A 22,878-nucleotide genomic window follows, 5' to 3' on the forward strand; every position below is an offset into this window, starting at 1 on the left:
GGAAGTTACCTTAGGTATTTATATGTTTATAGCCATATGGTTTTTGTTCATGCTGGGTAGCCTAACTGTTGTTTTAAAAGAAGGTAGACACTCTTGTTAGCTAAGGCATCCCTAGATAAGCCAGATGTTCAACCTGACATAATACAGTTTACAGTGGCTTGGCTGAATAATTGCTATTATATAATCAATGTTGTCTTCCCATAGGTCCAATATGACAATGATAGAGAGGTGGATAGCTCTATACATTTCTATACCACCTTAGTTATAGAGATTAGCACTTGCCATCCCATATTATCTTTAATTTTCTGTATCCAACTGACAGCTGCTTCCCATATAACCATATTTCCAGCTTAAAGTTTGCTGCCTCGGTCTATTAGGTGTTTATGACCCTCTACAGGTCAGCCTTTTATTTGCCAAACGCTCTGTTAGACAGCGGCTCTGATACACACAGTACATCTATTGTCTCCCTGAGACTCCTCTATCAGAATGTTTACTGCTAATCTTGATATTCAGTTAAACTGTTTGATATAGATTATTATTTTTGAGAAATCTGGTTGGTTTACAATATGCTCTAGTTATGTCATCTCCTATAACAGCATACAGCTCCTTTAACATTATACAGCTCATATAGGTTAACAGCTATATATATTACTCCATATTTGCAGATAACCCTAATATCAGTTCTTCACAGGTCTTATGTTTTCCAACTTGGGGCTTGGACTAGGATGTTTAGCCTGTATGGTATTAAGCAACTACTATGGCTTAGTTTCATAACTGTTTGCCTGAGCAGCACCCTGGATAGTCAGAACTAAAAATAGCTAGCTTTCATTTTTTAATCCTATGTTTACCGTTTTTATTGTCTCACAAGGTTACCACGAGAATATCTATATCTGCAAGACTATATTTTATGCAAATGTAATTTAGGCTGCACCTTCTTGACAAAAAGATTTAAATGTGCGACTTGTACATATAGCAACTTTAACTAATGATATAGCTTGGTGTAGTCACCCCCTAAAACTGACTTTAACATTCCCATCTACCGCTACTTGAATTGGCGGTCTCTCCTGTTTGCGCAATATTCCCTGGTGAAGGCACTAGAATAGAAACGGGGTAAGCTTATAAGTCAATCAGTAAAGAACAAGGCTCACCATCAATAGCTTTTTGCTGACCTTTATACGTTACACTTATCCGTGGATCGTGCATATAGCTCCTAGTTGAGGCACACTGTTGTCTGCGGCCGGGACAGCGTGGCGCCTGTATTACATTAAGGCATGGCTCTATAGGAGAGTACTAGATTTTAATAATACCTACCCTGGGTTAGTAATGTTTTAGGGTAAAAAGTTAACTCAGCTAATTACACGTTTAATACCCTAGCTTCTAGTCAGCTACCTTATAGTTATCAGTGAATGCATGGAGGCCAATCCACAAGGTATTCTTGCTATGTCTAACTTAATATATTTAAAACACCACCTCCCCCCCCCCCCCCCGTATTAAAGTAACCTTCACTCTGGAGGGTCTAAATAAGCGGTTTGTCTAGCCTATGCCGCACCTTAATTACTACTTTTAACTACTTCATTTCTACATAATACCAAACCACCGAGCCTGTACGCCCATTTAGATCAGCTGGACTGGTCACTCTCATAATACCTCATTATTGATTCTACTTACCACTAAAAGAGTATGATATCATATTATATGCAGCATTGTATTATGTACTTTGATATTTTCTCAACACCTTATTTGTTCCAAGGAAGTTACTATTTGTACTACTTATACCTACCTACATATTATACCACAGTATTTACATAGCAAATTGATATTTTCACTCTTACCGCTATCTATAATAACATGTATTAAATTACTCTAAGTCTACAGGTCCAAAAGTGATCACTCAAATTGTTAATTTTAGTTCATACCGAGATAATATAGAAAATGAGGTTTCAGTTTTACCTATTCGAATATTTACATGGAGAATTCTGTCTTTTTATCCATGCAGTAATTGTTAATTTGAAATGTTCCGTTTATGTTTGTTTCAATAATATGGTGCTCCATATTAGCTGTATTGTTTTCGCACAACCTCAATAAAAATGTTAAAAAAAAAAAAAAATAGTTAAGTTCCAGCCACATGGCAGGGTCCAAAGTATAATAGACTATGTTTTGGGCCTACAATCAGCCTTTAGTCATGTCTGCACATATACACATTTAGTTGTCTTTTATACCCTAAACAGGTGCACAAATTCTGCATCCTGTGATGTCATATCACCACCATGTGGATGGTGCCAGAATTACATTCCTAGAAACAAAAATAAATTTCCTTGTACTGTACATGGTGGCAATGACATCACAGGATGTAAAATATGTGCATTTGTTGAGGGTATAAAAGACAACAAAATGTGTATATGTGCAGACATGACTAGGGGCTGATTGTAGGCCCGAAATGTTGTCTATATGTCATACTTTGGACCCTGCCATGTTACAATAAAGGTCCCTTTTTAAGGATATTTAGTGGCTGGAACTTTATTTTATTGTGCATAATCTTGAAGTGGCTGACCCAGGGTTCCACGTCTCACAGACAGCTAGATTACGAGTTTGGCGTTATGAGTGAAAAAGCAGTGTTATGCTTCATAATTCTGCTTTTTCCCTAACGCTGCTATTACAAGTCTTGTAGGTATAGGTGTACCGCACACCTTTTTGGCCATCATGCAACGTCAGTACCGCACTTTTTAAAAAGTCCTTTTTCAATGGGACTGTCATAGCGCCGGTATTACAAGTTTGCCTGGGAGGCTAAAAAGTGAGCGGTACACCCTATACTGACAAGATCCGTACCACCATCTAAAGTCAGTAGTTATGAGTTTCCCATAGATGTTATACTCTGCAGCTGGTATAAGAAGTCAATTGAAAAACATTAAGTAGAAACCTTTTTTCAGTACACTGTCCCTTTAAGGATAGAAGCAGTATTAATAATGCATAATACAACTGATGGATAATGTGTGCTATTATATGCCTTTATGCTGATGTGTGTATCCATATTTCATTAAACTGACTCCACAGGTCATGTCAATGTGTCTGGGTGTTTGACTTCACTTGCTATACAGAAAATGTATTACCAAAATGGTTAATGGTTTACATAACAAATAACTATGTCCGACTCTAATACAGAGAACAAAATGGCCGTAATCCTAGTAAACAGAACCACAGCTCTCAGCAAACCAAACCTGGTGCTAGCATACATTTAGTATTTTAGGTGTATTACTGTCCCTGCACATTCAGTGAAACTGCAATTGAGTTTCAGCTGGGCTAGTTTGTCACATTTGTTCTGATTGGGACTTGCCCTTTATTGCTGTGTTACAAATACTAATGTAATTAGATTATATGTATTTAGGCTTTATATAAAACTACAATGTTTTTGTTCTGTCCCCATTGCAGGGCGCCCTCCCGTTTGATGATGACAACCTGCGGCAACTCCTGGAGAAGGTGAAACGGGGAGTCTTCCATATGCCTCATTTCATACCACCAGAATGCCAGAACCTGCTGTGTGGGATGATTGAAGTGGAGCCCATGAAGAGGCTGACGGTAAGAAACAGGGCAGTAATGCGGTGTGTGTGGTTATAAGGGGAAGAGATAGTGAGTTTGTATGTTCATGTGCATATGTTTACATTTAGCCACTACAAACAACAACAAAAAGAAGACACATGATCTCAACGTAAACAATGTCACGCAGGACACATAATATATCAAGTCTGATACAAAAACAAATTAAAGAAACATTCTCCCCATTATGAATAACCTTGTCCCACTTTTCTGACAATAATCAAGTTAAAGTGGCTAATTTTACTAATATACATAAACTAAAACGCCTCTGAAATAATACAGAGAAAAAAAAAAAAAAAGAGGAGAAATGCCCCCCCCCTCCCCAGGATCCTAATATAGAACTCTATATCCTCCAACTATGGAATCTTAACCTAACTTAGTCAATATCACTACTATTTCTTATCCATGTATCTGGAAATACCTGAAGTATAACCAACTCAGCAAAACTTACTGAAGCTACAAAGGGTGATAAAATTTGTTTCTGCACAGCCAACGGATATGATTTAATAACCGGGGCCCAGCCCATCAGAAACTTTCTAATTCTTTTTTCAGATAACTGCCGTAAATGGAAAGATTCGAAGATAATCTGAGCTTGGATGTCCCTCAAAACTAACGATAAACAAGGAGAGGTCTTAGATATCCATTTTTTAAAAATATTATACCCCACTGTTAGAATAATTGTATTAAGGGTGCGTAAACTCGTATCACCTCTCTCATCTGTAAAAAGTAACACTATATCCTCCAGTGCTATGGAGATAGTACTTTCAAAGACTCTATTGTACCAGAATTGCACCTTTTGCCATAGTTGAGAAATTTTAGGGCAGGCCCATAACATATGGAGGAGATCAGCCCGAGTATATGAACAATGTTCACATTTGAAAACTTTATCAGGAAAATATTTGGTTAGTAGAGCTGGAGAGGTATAATAATTATTTAATAATTTGAAATGAGATTCTTTCCAACTTACTGGCACCGGATATTTAGCTACTGTCACAAGGCTATTAGATATTTTCACACGATCTATAGAAGGTATATAAGGCCACCAAAATTTAATTAATTTATCCCCCTCCAATATACCTTGTTTAGACAACATCATGTCATAGATTAAAGAAATCGACGCGTCTCCAGCATTAAATTTTCTAATGCAGATCTTGACCTCGGACCAGTCATCTCTACTAATCGCGTGCCAATTTTGAGAACCAATAAAATGACGGATTTGGAAGTAGGCAAAGCGGTTCGACCTAGGTAGCGAAAATTGTTCCCTTATAGTCTCCCAGGGGAGTATCTGAAAATCGTTGTTAACTAACTGATACACATATTCGAGCCCCCCACCCTGCCACTCTTGAAAACACTTTTGGTCCACACCTGGTAAAAACAACGGATTCCCCCTAATAGGCAAAAAATCAGAGAAGGAAGGATTAATTTTTAGAAGTTTACAAGACTTTTGCCAAATCCCCACTATGTTCCTGACTGAGATAAAGGAAGATATCCTAGAAGGTAATAGATGCAGAGGACAATGTAGGAGGGCTTTTAAGGACCACGGTTTCACCATATATGATTCAAGTTTGTATGTAGAGACCAGATTGGTCTGAGCAATCCAGTCAACTGCAATTTTGATCAGGGACGCCCAGTTGTATAATCTAATATTTGGTAGGGCCAAGCCTGCGTCCACATATTTCTGGGATAGCCTATTTATCGAAATACGCGTTTTTTTGGTTTTCCATAAAAACTTCGAAAACCAGGAAGACAGGTTCTTCAAGTCCTTATTTAAAATTATAAGGGGTAAATTTTGAAGGTAGTAAAGAATTTTAGGGAAAATTATAGTTTTAATTAAATTGATAGAAGCAGTAAGTGAAAGAGGAAAAGCGGTCCAGAGCTTGAGATCATCTTGAATTTTTTGAAAGAGCAACCTAAAGTTTGCCTGGTACCATAGTTTTGGATTTCTACTGATCTCTAATCCAAGATATTTAATAGAGTTAACTTTATGAAATATTGTATTGGGGTAATCTACCTCCTTCTGGCCGAGCCACATCACGTTTCTCTTCTCCATATTTATTTTATAACCCGCAAAGGAACTGAAAATATTTATCATACGGACCACTTTCGGAATTGTTATTGCCGTTTTATTCAAAAATAGTAAAATGTCATCAGCATACAGTAATATTTTCAAATTTTGACTACCCAACGGAATCCCGGGAAGGATCTCTCGCAATTTAATTGCCAACGGTTCCAAAATAATATTAAAAAGCAAGGGAGAGATAGGACAACTCTGTCTTGTACCTCTTTGCAATAATATCCTAGGAGATACCTTACCATTCACCAAAAGATATGAGACCGGGTTCTGGTATAATCTTTGAATAAAATTAAAAAAGTTGTCCGCAAAACCAAATTTAATTAGGGTTGAAAAAAGATGTCTCCATGAGATGCAGTCAAACGCTTTGACCGCATCTAAGGTGAGAACCGCTATATCCTTAAGATTATTTTTCTCTGTCTGTTCTGAATTCCAAATAAAATCAACTAAAGTTGTTAACTTTCTCCCAAACAGGGCACAGGCTGCATTCATGCGGACTCTGTCCGGAAAAATCCTGGACAATATGAAAGGGGTGACATTTTTGGGTGGAGACTTAAACGTACCACTACACCCAGAGATAGACACGTCAAGAGGCAACTCAAACATACCCAGAAGAGATATCAACCAAATAAATACATTAGCCCTACATGACACATGGCGCACATTTCATCCATCAGTCAGAGACTATACCTTTTTCTCCAGTCCACACGGTATATACTCAAGACTCGATTATATATTTACTGATTCCATAGGCCTTACAATGATCAGACATACCTTGATATATCCCACTACATGGTCAGATCACGCACCAGTGACTTGCCAATTAGAGTGGCCTCACACCCCGATCACGCCATATATATGGCGGTTAGATGACAGTTTACTAGACCACCCGTTGATACAACCAGACATCGACAAGACCTTATCAGAATACTTTCAGATTAATGACACCCCAGACGTGACATGGCCAAACATTTGGGAGGCACACAAATGTGTCGTAAGAGGAGTGTTACTGAAACATAAAGCAAACTTACTTAAACAAAATAGGACCAGATATGACAATACACTCCAAGATCTCAGGAAATTAGAACAAGAACATAAAAAAGATCCCAAAAACACAGAACTTAAAAACCGTCTGGATTCCACCAGGAAGGAGTTTAATACATTATTACAACATGAACAGCACAAAAGAGCTCTTCGATTACGCCAGCGCTACTATGAACAAGGGGATAAGGCGGGGAAAATGTTGGCAAGAGCACTTAAATGTAGACAGCTTAAAACGCATATACACCACATTAAGAATAAGGCTAATCAGATAAAGCACGACAGTGCATCAATTGCCGAGGTATTCCGTTCATACTTCTCATCCCTGTATAATCTAAGTTCTAAGACAGCTGACAACCTCACAGTAGATACAAAGAAACAAATAATAGCTGACTATCTAGAAGGAGTCGATTTACCCAAACTAGACAAAGACCAAGCAGAAAAATTAGACTCCCCGTTCCACATTAAAGAAATCCAAGACGCAATAAAATCCCTTGCATCAGGGAAAAGTCCAGGTCCAGACTGATTCGGAGTAAAATATTATAAAAAATTTGTACACATACTTGCCCCGAAGTTGCTACTTCTCTTTAACTCAATTAAACAGTTAGGAGGCTTCCCAGCTTCTATGCTAGAGGCACATATTATCATGATACCAAAACCCGGTAAAATCCCAGACGCACCCGAAAACTTTCGCCCGATCTCCCTTCTGAATACAGACATAAAGGTGTATGCCAAAATACTAGCAAATAGATTAAACCCTCTGCTCACACAATTAATATCTTCTGATCAAGTTGGTTTTATACCAGGGAGAGAGGCAAGAGATAACACCATTAAGGTGTTACAATTGACATCCCTAGCTCGTAACACCGGCCAGGACCTAGTCCTGATCTCCACGGATGCCGAAAAAGCCTTCGACAGGGTGGACTGGAATTTCCTAGAAGCCACCCTGCGAGGTATGAACATAGGTAATGACTTTATTGCAAATATCCTTTCCCTATACGCTAACCCAACAGCAAGAGTCAAGACCAACTCGGTCCTATCAGAACCCTTTAACATCAGGAATGGAACAAGGCAGGGGTGCCCACTGTCACCTCTCCTGTTTGCAGTGTCCATAGAGGTTCTAGCTTGTAAGATCAGATCACAAAAGGAAATAAAAGGCATTCTCACTAAAGATAGGGAGTATAAATTAGCAATGTATGCTGACAACATACTATTAACACTGACCAAAATAGAGAGCTCCCTCCCACCTTTATTGAAAACCTTTGAGGAGTACGGCAAAGCCTCGAACTTCCATTTAAATCTGTCAAAGTCTGAACTAATTAATATCAATGCCCCAGCACCAGTCATCTCAGCTCTCAGATCTATATGCCCCATCAAAATACAACAATCCCAAATAAAATATCTAGGCATTCAAATCACACAACATTTTAGCGACCTAGTCAAACAAAATTACATACCACTCTTAAAAGAAATCACAAATGATTTGTCTAGATGGAAAAATAAAACACTGTCTTGGATAGGTAGAATACACGCCGTAAAGATGAACGTCCTCCCTCGCATCCTATATGTTCTACAGGCTCTGCCTATCCCCCTACCAAAAGATTACCTAAGCCAGCTTCAGGGCAACATAGAGAAGTTCATATGGAATGGAACCAAGCCTAGAGTCCCTAGAAAAACTCTGCATTTGCCAAGGGAGGGGGGTGGATTGGACTTACCGGATCTCAGCCTGTACAGGATGGCAATACTCCTGCAGAGAATAGTGGAGTGGAGCCATAATCTAGACACCAAGCAATGGATAGACATAGATAGGGAAATACTACATGTTGACAATGTGGGTGGATTGGCCTGGTTACAAGCAAAACAGAGACCAGAACATATTAACGACTTCCCGTTGCTAGCGGAGGTATTTCAAAAGTGGGATTCACTGATAGCCACTAGCACACATATAACAACTAGACCGGCACCACTGACCCCACTTCTGGGGAATCCTGACCTCCCATTCATGACAAAGCATAAACCACCCTCCAGTAAACCGAGTCAGTTAAAAGACCACATACTCAATACAGTTATGAGTGAGGGGAAGTTATTGCCGCTGTCAGACCTAGGGGAGATAATAGGTGCTCATCCACAAAATTGGTATATACATGCACAGTTATCTCACTTCGTGAACACACACAGATCACAAAATAACCTAAAAAGACGACTTACACGTTTTGAGAACCTGTGCACTTCACCGCTCCCCCCCCCCCACCATCTAATATCAAAATTATACAAGATACTAATGAACCTTGACGATGAACAACTACCCTCATATTGCCATAAATGGTCCAGAGAATTAAACTCAGAAATTTCATATGCAGATTGGACGCGGATTTTCCGCAACCACAAAAAAGCATCAATCTCTGCAAAGGTTCAAGAAATGAACTTTAAATTTATGTCCAGGTGGTATCTTACCCCTGTGAAATTACAAAAAATCTACAAACAGACGAGGGGTTGCGGAGTAGCTGCAGATATACATCATGTGTGGTGGGGCTGTGAGAAAATGGGAAACTTCTGGGAACATGTTATAAGACACATAAACAAAACTCTGGACACACAAATCGCCATAGACCCTAAGATACTGCTGTTTCATAACCTGCCAAACCTTAAAGATGACTCCAAACAAAACCTCTTGTTTATAATGCTTAATAGCGCTAAATCACTGATACCGCTAAATTGGAAATCTACAGAAATCCCTAGCCTGGCATCTTGGAAACAGCAAGTAGACAATCTCCTCCTTATGGAACGATACCACTTCCTGGTGATAGGCAAATTAGAAACACATGAATACATGACGATGCGATGGAACGCACATAAAGATGACTGACATAGAAATATAGTAAGATTTAGGATATTTCGGCTAATAGACCAACACCACTAATCCGCCAAACATACACTCTTTAGGTAGATTTGCCCTGACAACTGCTTTCCCTCCCTCTCTTCCCTACCCTATTTTTCCACCCCTAATGCGGTTAAAATTGTTACAATTTGTTTTATACCTCACATATATACGAAGTAGCTGAGCAATTCAGCATATGTTTCATTAATAGATTATGATTAGATGGACACTACTCTCCTCCATGCGGAGGTCTCACCCTCATAACCCTCACCACCCAACTTTGACTATAGACTCTCCTCAGCCCAAAAGCGGTTTGAGAAAACACCTGGGGTTGGTGGAGGTTAAGCTATATAGCAATTTCCGAGCTCAGAAAAGATTCAAACTTGTCTTTCATCAGGTTTCAGATGCCATTACTGTTTATTTATGTTATCTTTATGGAAGGTTATACTGGCTCACATTGTAACCAGAGCCAAGTTTGTATATTTGATTTTATGTTAATAAAGCTCTTTAAAAAAAAAAAAAAAGTTGTTAACTTTCTTATATTTTTAGCGGAACTCCGAGATGACATAAACCCTACCTGATCTGGGTGAATCAATTTATCTAAGCAGGAAGTTAATCTCTGGGCTAAAATAAAAGCTAAGATTTTATAATCAGCATTGAGGACAGAAATAGGCCTATAAGAGGCCGGGTCCTCTGGGTTTTTTCCTTTTTTCAATATGAGGGAAATATTCGCAGCAGAAAAGAAGACAGAAATTGAATTACCCAGTATATAATAATTATTATATAATTTCTCTAATATCGGTATAACCTGATCAGCCAGACTTTTATACCATTCAGCTGGTAGCCCATCTGGGCCAGCTGCTTTATTAAGTTTGGCATGAGATATAGCTTTACTTATTTCTTCAGCTGTAACAGGTGCATTTAACATATCCAGTTCTTCTTTTTGTATTATAGGGATCGATGACCAAATCGATCCCTATAATCGCAATCGATGACCAAAACTTAGTGTGGTTATCTTGGTTAAACTCCCTTTCTGTATATAATTGCTGATAAAATTTAAAAAAGATTCCGGATATCTCATCCGTATCAGAGGTACGTCCGCCTTCCGCCTGAATCACAGAGATAGAGTTATTTTTCTTCCTGGCTTTGGTCAGCCTTGCCAAATGTTTGGCCGAACTACCATGGATACCTCTAAACCGCAAATTAATTTTTGACTCCTCTTCCTGCTGTTTTCGAAGTAGGAAGGAATCTCTTACCTTCCTACTATCTAAATATAAAACCCAGTTAACTCTTGATCGATCTCTACAATATTTTTTAAAAGCATTGCGGACTTGATTGGACAGTTGTAAATCCATCGCCCGCATTTTCCTGTTTCGCGTCACTAAATACCCCTTAATATCTCCCCTTAGGACTGCTTTGGCCGCCTCCCAAAAGACTTCAATTTTATGAAGGTATACAGAGTTAAACGTACAATACTCCTCCCATCTAAGTTTTAGCCAAGATAAAAACCTAGGATCATTAAAAAGAAACCTTGGCTAGACAAATCTAGGCATTTTAGCATAGCTCTCCTCCTGACAAAAAAAAGTTATAGAAATATTCGCGTGATCCGAGATCAAGATCTCCTCGATCCCTGCCTCCATTTTACCAACGGACAGTGACTCTGTAACTAAAAATAAATCTATACGGGAAAACGTTCTGTGGGCTTTAGATTCACTTGTGAAGTTCTGAACATCCGGATTTAATCTGCGCCATATATAATACACCTGGAGTTTCTGACAGAATCTCTGAAAGTACTTTGAACTCCTATTTTCCGGGATATTTTTTCCTGACAATCTATCTAATTCTGGGTATAATGTCATATTGAAATCACCTCCAATTACTAGATTCTCTTTTACCAAAGGGAACAGTTTACACTTAATTTTCTCCCAGAATTCCCGATCAAATTTATTGGGACCATAGACATTGCAAAAAACAAATTTTACACCGTTTATATAAATGTGCAAAATGATAAATCTAGCTTCTGGGTCTGTCTCTACCTGGATAATCTTGTAATCTAGAGACCTATTTAAGAGGATTGCTACCCTACATTTTCTGCTTTTACCTGAAGAAGCAATTACCTCCCCCACCCATTTGATCTTAAGTTTTTTGGCTTCCTGTTCTCCCAGGTGAGTTTCCTGAAGAAAGGAAATGTCAGGTTTACTTCTAGCCAGAACTCTAATGACCAATTTACGTTTCATAGGGGAGGAAATCCCTCCCACGTTCCATGAGGTTATTTTAAGCTCCATGTATTAATGTATAGTGATCATCACCGAGATCCTGGTATAGGGGGGAGGAGAGAGAGAGAGAGAAAGGGAAAAAAAAACAAAAAAAAAACGGGGAGAACCAAGAAGGAGAAAAAAAAAAAAATAGACACTCCTGAAGACAATTTTAATTTACTGGATATGACTAGTAAAACTTTGCCTCTGACTTTACTTTTAATGTACAATCTACACCCTTTATCTACTAGTATCTCTAGGAACCCATCACCTCTCAAGAGATCCAATTTATAAAACATTCTAACAATTATATTTCCTAAGGTAGGATATAATAACATAGTTCTCACTTATCTTTAAGAAAATCTTTCACTTCCCCCACCTCAGAGAGGACTAGATGGGACCCACTGTGCTCCACTATTATTTTTGCGGGATAAACCATTCGCGCATTGATTCCTTTGTTAATAATCTGAGTACAGAAGGGCGCCATCGTCCTCCTCCTCTGAGCGATTTCAGTCGAAAAATCCTGAAACAGTAAGACTTTGTTGTTACCAAACATTAAGGGTTCATTTAATTTTTTAAACAGTTTCATCATTTCCTTACTAACCAACACTGGGCAACCAAGCTGGTCCTAGTTAAATAAAATCCAAATCAAATTAAGCAGAACAAAGCAATATTTTCTCACCAGTCTCTTGTTTGTGACAGTTTTACAGTCAGATATACAGCAAGGTATCAGTTCCTCCCTGTCACGGATACCAGGCTGCCAAGGCTACCTCCTCCCATATTATGTATTAATGTGTCCCCACCAGCTTCCCTTTTATTGTTACCCTGATCACACATTGTCACAGAAAGAGCTGATCTCTGCCCGCTTGGCCCCTTCATAACTTGCCAGGCTTATGGAACCACTCGCCGGCTGGTATTGCTGAAGGTCCCCACTGAACTTTAACCTAGGTCGCTCCGGAGGCCCTTTGACCCAGAGCTCCGCTCTTTTGGAAATTTCTTATGCCTTTTGTGGACAAGGGTTGGGGTGAGTGCTGAGGGGAAATTTACTTGGGAACCGGGGGTTTTGGACACCCCCACCTTAGGCTGTTCTTGAGTACCTTTGCCAGGCTGCTGCTCCGGTCCCCTGTAATGGATCATGTTGTTTTTTGGACTGTGGCATCTGGGAACCAGGAGCTCTCTAATGACACCCTGGAATGGCTGCCGCTCCCCCGAGATCACCCCAAAACCGTGACCTAGCTATTGTGGGATCTCTATGTGACTATGGCTCCTATGGAGGCGCCAGCCTGTCTGGAGAGGCGGGAATGGCAGGTTAAGATAAGGCTCTTATCAAGATGAGTGTATATAAGCTGTGTGGTTTTCTCAATAAATTCTGTTTTTTTCACCTTAATACTGGTCTTGTCTGGTTATTAGGGTGGGCTACTTGCTATAATCACTTTGCCGCTCTACAGCCACAGGTTCCAGGTACAGGAAAGACCCTCTTGGCGGAGCTACCCAGTCAGGGTAGCCGGAGTCTGTCACAACTGGTTGGCAGTCGTGGGATACTTCCTTCTACTTGGAACATCCAAACCACCACCAGGCCCACTTTGGATGGAGCAGTGGTACTCTGGGCTTACATGAAGTACCCTTAAAGACTTGCTGGAAGTTCGTGGACGAGTGGCCAGCAACAAATTCAAGGCAGCGATCATTGCCGAGCTGATGGAAGGCGATCCAGCCAGCGATCAGGCCAGTGAGCCCTCAACTGGGGGGGACTGAGATGTTCATGGTCCAGAGAGAGATTCAGTGGCTGCTAGCGCTCTATGGGACCAACCCATGAGATCATCATGCAGATTGGGGACACTACACGCCTCAAAATGCTGGAGGTCCCAAAAAAAAAAAAAAAAAAAAAAAAAAAGCTATAGGGGGGAGCCACACTGGTCGACCTGAGGCCCGCTTCCCCTGGGAAGAAGTTACCCTATGAGGCTTTCCGTGCTTTTATTTGTCTAGATTGAGAGGAGGAGTTCGATTGATACCTGCAGGTTGAGACCCAGTGCGAGCTGCAGGGCATTGCGGATGCTGACCGGGTTACCCTCCTGGATGACAAACGGAACTATGAGCGGGTGAAGGAGCTCATCTTGGCTAGGTATGCTATCACCCCTGAGGCTCACCGTGTGAAGTTCTGGAATGATAGAGAAAAAGAGAGAGAAAAAAAGAGACACAACCCTTTGCAAAGTGGACCAACCAGTTCACCCGCTCCCTGTATTATTATTTTTTTGGGTTGCCACTTGACAACCCTGGCCAAGCCTCCCAGCTCATCCTTATAGAACATTTTTATGACCACTCCCCGCTGGAGGTATGAGAATGGGTCAGTGAATCAAGCTGCCATCCTGGCAGACCAATTCTTTTGATGCCTGATCCATGGTTCGACCTGAACCCTGTCCAACAGCCTGCTCCACTCCTGCACCTCCTTGGTCTCCAGTGACCCACCAGCACCCCCATGCTCCACTCTGCTCTTCTGGGTCCAGTCTGCCCCAGAAAACAGGAATCCGGTGCTACGGATGTGATCAAATGGGCCATGTATGGTCCAATTGTTCAAAGAATCCACCCCAACTGGACCAGAGCAGCAGCTAGGGTTTTCAGAGGAGCGGCTCACTGCTTTGAGTCAGGGAGCCCAGCGGACACTGCCGTTTGGGCCAAAAAATAATTTGGGGTTCTGCATGAAGTAGACTCGGTGCAGGCGGCAGCTGGCGACAATCGGCTATAAGAACTGGGAGAGATACCTGCTGCACCTCCTGTTCGCTTACAGGGAGGTGCCCCAGGAATCTACCGGGTTTTCCCCCTTTGAATTTGTTAATGGCTGGAGGGTGAGAGGGCCCCTAGACCTACTCAGAGCCCACTGGGAAGGATCAGTCGGAGGAGGAGGGACCCTCCATTGTAGGGTACGTCCTGGAGTTCAGGGACCGACTGAAGGACCTTGCCGCCAGAGTGTGAAAGAACCTGCAGATCGCCCAAGGTAGGCAGAAGCAGTGGTATGACCATAATGCTCATAACCACACCCTAGAAGTAGGGCAGAAGGTTCTGGCCCTAAAACCGACCAAGACAGACAAGCTGCAGTACCTGGTCGGCAAATGTTCAGATGAACGAGTCCACCGGACCTTTCATGTGAACATGCTGAAGGCTTACCAGGAGAGGCCAGAGGAGGTAGCCGCCATATGCGCTCCAGCCATGGAGGACTCAGAGAGTCTCCCCCTGCCGGAGCTACCTTGGCAGAGTAGGGCACCAGCAGGCATAGGAGACATAAGGCTAGATGAGCGGCTAGGGAAAGTGCAGCGAGAGCAAGTTAAACAGGTGCTAGAGAGATTGCAGGACATGTTCTTCACAGACCCTGGGTACACCACAGTAGTGGTGCACCGGGTGGAGACGTTCCAGAGGATGGTAGATAGCCTCCTATATGGTCTCCAGGACTATACATACCTGGATGATATTGTGATCTACAGCGATACCTGGGAAGTCCACCTGGACCACATCAGGGCAGCTGAAGCCAGACAAGTGCACAGTAGGGCGCTCGGAGGTCCAGTACCTTGGGCACCAAGTGGGCTGCGGGAAGCAGAGGCCAGAGCCGGCCAAGATTGAGGCAGTTGCTAACTGGCCAACCCCTAAGACCAAAACCCAAGTTTAAGCCTTTATTGGTACAGCAGGGTACTACCATAAGTTTGTCCCCAACTATATCACCCTGGCCAAAGCCCTGACCCGAAAACACTTACCCCGGCAAGTCCTGTGGTCCCCCAAGCGCAAACGTGCCTTCCAGCGACTGAAGCCAGCACTAGTCTCTGCCCCTATCCTGGCTGCTCCTAACCCATCTAAACATTTTTGTGTTTATACAGATGCCTCCATTTTCGGGTTGGGAGCAGTGCTGAGCTAGGTAGAGAAGGGCCGTGAACACCCTGTCGCCTACATCAGCAGAAAATTACTACCTCGGGAAGTAGGCTATGTGGCAGTGGAGAAGGAATGCTTGGTACTGGTGTGGGCTCTCAAGAAACTGCAGCCATACCTATACGCAAGTTCCTTCACAGTGCTCACCGACCACAACCCACTGGTATGGCTTAACCTGGTTTCCAGGGACAATGGGCGTCTATTGCTGTGGAGCTTAGCCTTGCAGCCCTTCAACTTTACAATTCAGTATAGGCTGGGAAGGAGTAACTGCAATGCAGATAGCCATCAGGATCTAGCCTGGTCTGCCGGACATTGAACGGGGAGCATGGTCACGGATACCAGGCTGCCAAGGCTACCTCCTCCCATATTGTGGGTTATTGTGTCCCCACCAACTTAGCTTCCCTTTTATTGTCACCCTGATAGCACGTTGTCACAGAAAGAGCTGATCTCTGCACGCTTGGCCCCATCATAACTTGCTAGGCTTATGGAACCACTCGCCGACTGGGCTTGCTAGAGGTCCCCACTGAACTTTAACTTAGGTCACTTCAGAGGCCCTTTGCCCCAGAGATCTGCTCTTTTAGAAAAGTATTATGCCTTTGGTGGCCTTTGGGGTGAGTGCTGAGGGGGAACTCACTTGGGAACTGGGGGTTTTGGGCACCCCCGTTCCTGAGTACCTTTGGCAGGCTGCCGCTCTGGTCCCCAGTAATGGATCATGTCTCTTTTTGGACTGTGGCATCTGGGGACCAGGAGCCTTCTAACGACAGCATGGAATGGCCACTGCTCCCCCAGGATCACCCCGAAACCGCAACCTAGCTATTGTGGTGTCTCTATGGAGGTGCCAGCCTGTCTGGAGGGGCGGGAATGGCAAAATCAGATAAGGCTCTTGATGAGAATGTGTATGTAAGCAGTGTGGTTTTCTCAATAAATGCTGTTTGTGTTTCATCTTAATACTGGTCTTGTCTGGTTATTAGGGTGGGCTACTTGCTATAATCACTTTGCCACTCTACAGGTTCTAGGTACAGGAAAGACCCTCTTGGCGGAGCTACCCAGTTGGGGTAGCCAGAGTCCATCACACTTCCTCTATGGAGTAATCCTGCACAATGAGACACTGACTTCCTCCACAGAGCTGCATATAAAGGCTTAAGCTGATTTAATAAGAATCAGCTGTGGTGAGCTGCTAACAAATTTATACTTTGTTAGAAGGAAAAGAGTGACCTTTCCAATCTCCTGCTATTATACTCTCCTCTCACCCTGTCACACATCCCCCTCCCCAGCATAACACCAGTGTGTTAAGTGACTGCTGCAGTAAGCCCATGCACACGAGACAGTGCATGAGTGTTACCATGGAGAAAACCAGCTCTGTGCTTCACTACAAAAGTAAATGGTTGTGAGGACAAAAACCATCTAGTGACTTGTGAGTTTCTATCTTTGTTGGTGTGCATCCATTTGAATGGAGCATGGAGCATGGATCCCAACCCGTGAAAATACTTGTACTAATTAGTTTGCTATATTTTTATATATTTTTTTTGGCGGAATGGCCTCAGGGTATCGAGTTGCATAAATTGACGACAAGAATGTATTGGTGACCACAAGCTGATTTCTCTAATGGGACTACCAAGTCCATCCCAATCCTATCAAATGGTACATCAATAATTGGGAGGTACAAGTGGAGCTAAACTTAACTTAACTTTTGAGGATGACAGTTGGCACAATATCTCTTTATTTCCTCACTAGGCCATAAGCCTGCCCGGAGGGCAGTCTGTTTAAAAACTAGAACCCCCCCCCCCCCCCAGCCTAAAATTACAGAAAAAATATAATCCGAAACTAATATCCCTATAAAAATAAAAAAAATCCCCCCAAAATAAACACCCCCAAATCTAATACTAAACTACCAATAGCCCTTAAAAGGGCATTTTGCAGGGCATTGCCCTAAGTTAAACAGCTCTTTCTCCAACATTGGTGTGTCCGGTCCACGGCGTCATCCATAACTTGTGGGAATATTCTCTTCCCCAACAGGAAATGGCAAAGAGCACAGCAAAAGCTGTCCATATAGTCCCTCCTACGCTCCGCCCACCCCAGTCATTCTCTTTGCCGTTGCACAGGCAACATCTCCACGGAGATGGTGAAGAGTATGTGGTGATTAGTTGTAGTTTTTTATTCTACTATCAAGAGTTTGTTATTTTAAAATAGTGCTGGTATGTACTATTTACTCTGAAACAGAAAAAGATGAAGAGTTCTGTTTGTGAGAGGAATATGATTTTAGCAGCAGTAACTAAAATCGTTTGCTGTTTCCACATAGGACTGTTGAGATGAAATAACTTCAGTTGGGGGAAACAGTTAGCAGACTTTTCTGCTTAAGGTATGACTAGCCATTTTTCTAACAAGACTGTGTTATGCTGGAAGGCTGTCATTTCCCCTCATGGGGACCGGTAAGCCATTTTCTTAGTCTAAAACAAACAGAATAAAGGGCTTAATGTGGGCTATAAAACTGGTAGACATTTTTAGGGGCAAGATAGATTGCTTTATTTGGGCTTTTTATAAAGATTGATTGATATTCACACTTATAAAATTTGGGGAACGTTTTTTTAACGTCAGGCACTGGTTTAGACACCTTTTCAGTCAGGAAGGGCCTTCCCTGTAGTAGGCTGAGCCTCATTTTCGCGCCATTACTGCACAGTTTCTTTTGAGAGCAGGACATGCAGCTGCATGTGTGTGGGTCTGAAAGTATTTGAAAAGGTTCCTAGAAGGCTTCATTTGGTATTGTATACCCCCTGGGTTTGGTAAAGTCGCAGCAAAGGCTGTAGCTGGGACTGTAGAGGGGTTAAAACTTTAACCGGCTCCGGTTTCTTCATTTTAAGGGTTAAAGGTCTCAAATTTGGGGTGCAATGCTTTGAATGCTTTAAGACACTGTGGTGAAAATTTGGTTAATTTTGAACAATTCCTTCATAGTTTTTCACATATTCAGTAATAAAGTGTGCACTGTTTAAAATTTAAAGAGACAGTAACGGTTTTGTTTAAAAACGTTTTTTGTACTTTATTGACAAGTTTAAGCCTGTTTAACATGTCTGTGCCTTCAGATAAGCTATGTTCTGTATGTATGGAAGCCAATGTGTCTCCCCCTTCAAAATTGTGTGATAATTGTGCCATAGCGTCCAAACAAAGTAAGGACAGTACTGCCACAGATAGTAAAGTTGCCCAAGATGATTCATCAGATGAAGGGAGTAGACATAGTTCTACATCATCTCCTTCTGTGTCTACACCAGTTTTGCCCACGCAGGAGGCCCCTAGTTCTTCTAGCGCGCCAATGCTTGTTACTATGCAACAATTGACGGCAGTAATGGATAACTCCATAGCAAATATTTGATCCAAAATGCCTGCATATCAGAGAAAGCGCGATTGCTCTGTTTTAAACACTGTAGAGCAGGAGGGCGCTGATGATAATTGCTCTGTCATACCCTCACACCAATCTGAAGGGGCCGTGAGGGAGGTTTTGTCAGATGGGGAAATTTCAGATTCAGGTAGAATTTCTCAACAGGCAGAACCTGATGTTGTGACATTTAAATTTAAATTAGAACATCTCCGCGCACTGCTTAAGGAGGTGTTATCTACTCTGGATGATTGTGACAACCTGGTCATTCCAGAAAAATTGTGCAAGATGGACAAGTTCCTAGAGGTTCCGGTGCATCCCAACGCTTTTCCTATACCCAAGCGGTTGGCGGACATAGTGAATAAGGAGTGGGAGAAGCCCGGCATACCTTTTGTTCCCCCTCCTATATTTAAGAAATTATTTCCTATGGTCGACCCCAGAAAGGACTTATGGCAGACAGTCCCTAAGGTCGAGGGGGCAGTTTCTACACTAGCCAAGCGCACTACTATTCCTATCGAGGATAATTGGTTAATTTTGAACAATTCCTTCATAGTTTTTCACATATTCAGTAATAAAGTGTGCACTGTTTAAAATTTAAAGAGACAGTAACGGTTTTGTTTAAAAACGGTTTTTGTACTTTATTGACAAGTTTAAGCCTGTTTAACATGTCTGTGCCTTCAGATAAGCTATGTTCTGTATGTATGGAAGCCAATGTGTCTCCCCCTTCAAAATTGTGTGATAATTGTGCCATAGCGTCCAAACAAAGTAAGGACAGTACTGCCACAGATAGTAAAGTTGCCCAAGATGATTCATCAGATGAAGGGAGTAGACATAGTTCTACATCATCTCCTTCTGTGTCTACACCAGTTTTGCCCACGCAGGAGGCCCCTAGTACTTCTAGCGCGCCAATGCTTGTTACTATGCAACAATTGACGGCAGTAATGGATAACTCCATAGCAAATATTTGATCCAAAATGCCTGCATATCAGAGAAAGCCCGATTGCTCTGTTTTAAACACTGTAGAGCAGGAGGGCGCTGATGATAATTGCTCTGTCATACCCTCACACCAATCTGAAGGGGCCGTGAGGGAGGTTTTGTCAGATGGGGAAATTTCAGATTCAGGTAGAATTTCTCAACAGGCAGAACCTGATGTTGTGACATTTAAATTTAAATTAGAACATCTCCGCGCACTGCTTAAGGAGGTGTTATCTACTCTGGATGATTGTGACAACCTGGTCATTCCAGAAAAATTGTGCAAGATGGACAAGTTCCTAGAGGTTCCGGTGCATCCCGACGCTTTTCCTATACCCAAGCGGTTGGCGGACATAGTGAATAAGGAGTGGGAGAAGCCCGGCATACCTTTTGTTCCCCCTCCTATATTTAAGAAATTATTTCCTATGGTCGACCCCAGAAAGGACTTATGGCAGACAGTCCCTAAGGTCGAGGGGGCAGTTTCTACACTAGCCAAGCGCACTACTATTCCTATCGAGGATAATTGTGCTTTCAAAGATCCTATGGATAAAAAATTGGAGAGTTTGCTTAAAAAGATTTTTGTACAGCAAGGTTACCTCCTGCAACCTATTTCGTGCATTATTCCTGTCACTACAGCAGCGTGGTTCTGGTTCGAAGAACTAGAAAAGTCGCTCAGTAGAGAGACTCCGTATGAGGAGGTTATGGACAGGGTTCATGCACTTAAGTTAGCTAATTCCTTTATTTTAGATGCCGCTTTGCAGTTAGCTAGATTAGCGGTGAAAAATTCTGGGTTTGCAATTGTGGCGCGCAGAGCGCTCTGGCTAAAGTCTTGGTCAGCGGATGTATCTTCCAAGACAAAATTGCTTAATATCCCTTTCAAGGGTAAAACTCTTTTTGGGCCAGAATTGAAAGAGATTATCTCAGACATCACTTGGGGTAAGGGCCACGCCCTCCCACAAGATAGGCCTTTCAAAGCCAAGAATAAGTCTAATTTTCGTTCCTTTCGCAATTTCAGGAACGGACCGGCCTCCAACTCTGCAGCCTCTAGACAAGAGGGTAATGCTTCGCAAACCAAACCAGCTTGGAAACCGATGCAAGGCTGGAATAAGGGTAAGCAGGCCAAGAAACCTGCTGCTGCTAACAAGACAGCATGAAGGAGTAGCCCCCGATCCGGGACTCTCTCTCTTCGCTCAGGCTTGGGCAAGAGATGTTCAGGATCCCTGGGCACTAGAAATAGTTTCTCAGGGTTATCTTCTGGATTTCAAGGAACTACCCCCAAGGGCAAGATTCCACATGTCTCACTTATCCTCAAACCAAATAAAGAGACAGGCATTCTTACATTGTGTAGAAGACCTGTTAAAAATGGGAGTGATACACCCAGTTCCAACCGTGGAACAAGGAATGGGGTTTTACTCAAATCTGTTTGTGGTTCCCAAAAAAGAGGGAACTTTCAGACCAATTCTGGATTTAAAGTTCCTAAACAAATTTCTCAGAGTGCCATCGTTCAAAATGGAAACCATTCGAACGATTTTACCTACAATCCAGGATGCGTATCTACATATTCCTATCCACAAAGATCATCTTCAGTTCCTAAGGTTCGCCTTTCTGGACAAACATTACCAGTTTGTGGCTCTCCCATTCGGGCTAGCCACTGCTCCAAGGATTTTCACAAAGGTACTCGGGTCCCTTCTAGCGGTTCTAAAACCAAGGGGCATTGCAGTGGCACCTTACTTGGACGACATTCTGATACAAGCGTTGTCTCTTTCAAAGGCAAAGGCTCACACAGACATCGTTCTGGCCTTTCTCAGATCTCACGGATGGAAAGTGAACATAGAAAAAAGTTCCCTGTCTCCGTCGACAAGAGTTCCTTTCTTGGGGACAATAATAGATTCTTTAGAAATGAAGATTTTCCTGACAGATGTCAGAAAGTCGAAGCTTCTAAACGCTTGTCAAGTTCTTCACTCTGTTCCACGACCTTCCATAGCTCAGTGCATGGAAGTAGTAGGGTTGATGGTTGCAGCAATGGACATAGTTCCTTTTGCGCGAATTCATCTAAGACCATTACAACTGTGCATGCTGAAACAGTGGAATGGGGACTATACAGACTTGTCTCCAGTGAATCAAGTAGATCAGAAGACCAGAGACTCACTCCGTTGGTGGCTAACCCAGGATCACCTGTCCCAGGGAATGAGCTTCCGCAGACCAGAGTGGGTCATCGTCACGACCGACGCCAGTCTAGTGGGCTGGGGCGCGGTCTGGGACTCCCTGAAAGCTCAGGGGCTATGGTCTCGGGAAGAGTCTCTTCTCCCGATAAACATTCTGGAACTGAGAGCGATATTCAATACTCTCAGGGCTTGGCCTCAACTAGCAAGGGCCAGATTCATAAGATTCCAATCAGACAACATGACGACTGTTGCTTCTATCAACCATCAGGGGGAACAAGGAGTTCCCTGGCGATGAGAGAAGTGACCAAAATCATAAAATGGGCGGAGGATCACTCCTGCCACCTATCTGCGATCCACATCCCAGGAGTGGAAAACTGGGAGGCGGATTATCTGAGTCATCAGACATTCCATCCGGGGGAGTGGGAACTCCACCCGGAGATATTTGCCCAGTTGACTCAATTATGGGGCATTCCAGACATGGATCTGATGGCGTCTCGTCAGAACTTCAAGGTTCCTTGCTACGGGTCCAGATCCAGGGATCCCAAGGCGACTCTAGGGGATGCATTAGTAGCGCCTTGGACCTTCAACCTAGCTTATGTGTTTCCACCGTTTCCTCTCATTCCCAGGCT

General features: G+C 42.5%; 1 protein-coding gene across 1 annotated transcript in view; it reads left to right on the top strand.

Moving 5' to 3' along the window:
• The window catches only part of BRSK2 (BR serine/threonine kinase 2), a 474,882-nt gene that overhangs the window by 342,023 nt on the left and 109,981 nt on the right, over positions 1-22,878 (top strand). The window contains exon 8 of the mRNA XM_053720479.1: positions 3,427-3,573. Coding sequence (XP_053576454.1) covers positions 3,427-3,573 — 147 coding nt within the window. The remainder of the gene's footprint in view (positions 1-3,426; positions 3,574-22,878) is intronic.

The sequence above is a fragment of the Bombina bombina genome, chromosome 7, assembly GCF_027579735.1.
Source record: "Bombina bombina isolate aBomBom1 chromosome 7, aBomBom1.pri, whole genome shotgun sequence".
In the NCBI taxonomy this organism is placed as follows: Eukaryota; Metazoa; Chordata; class Amphibia; order Anura; family Bombinatoridae; genus Bombina; species Bombina bombina.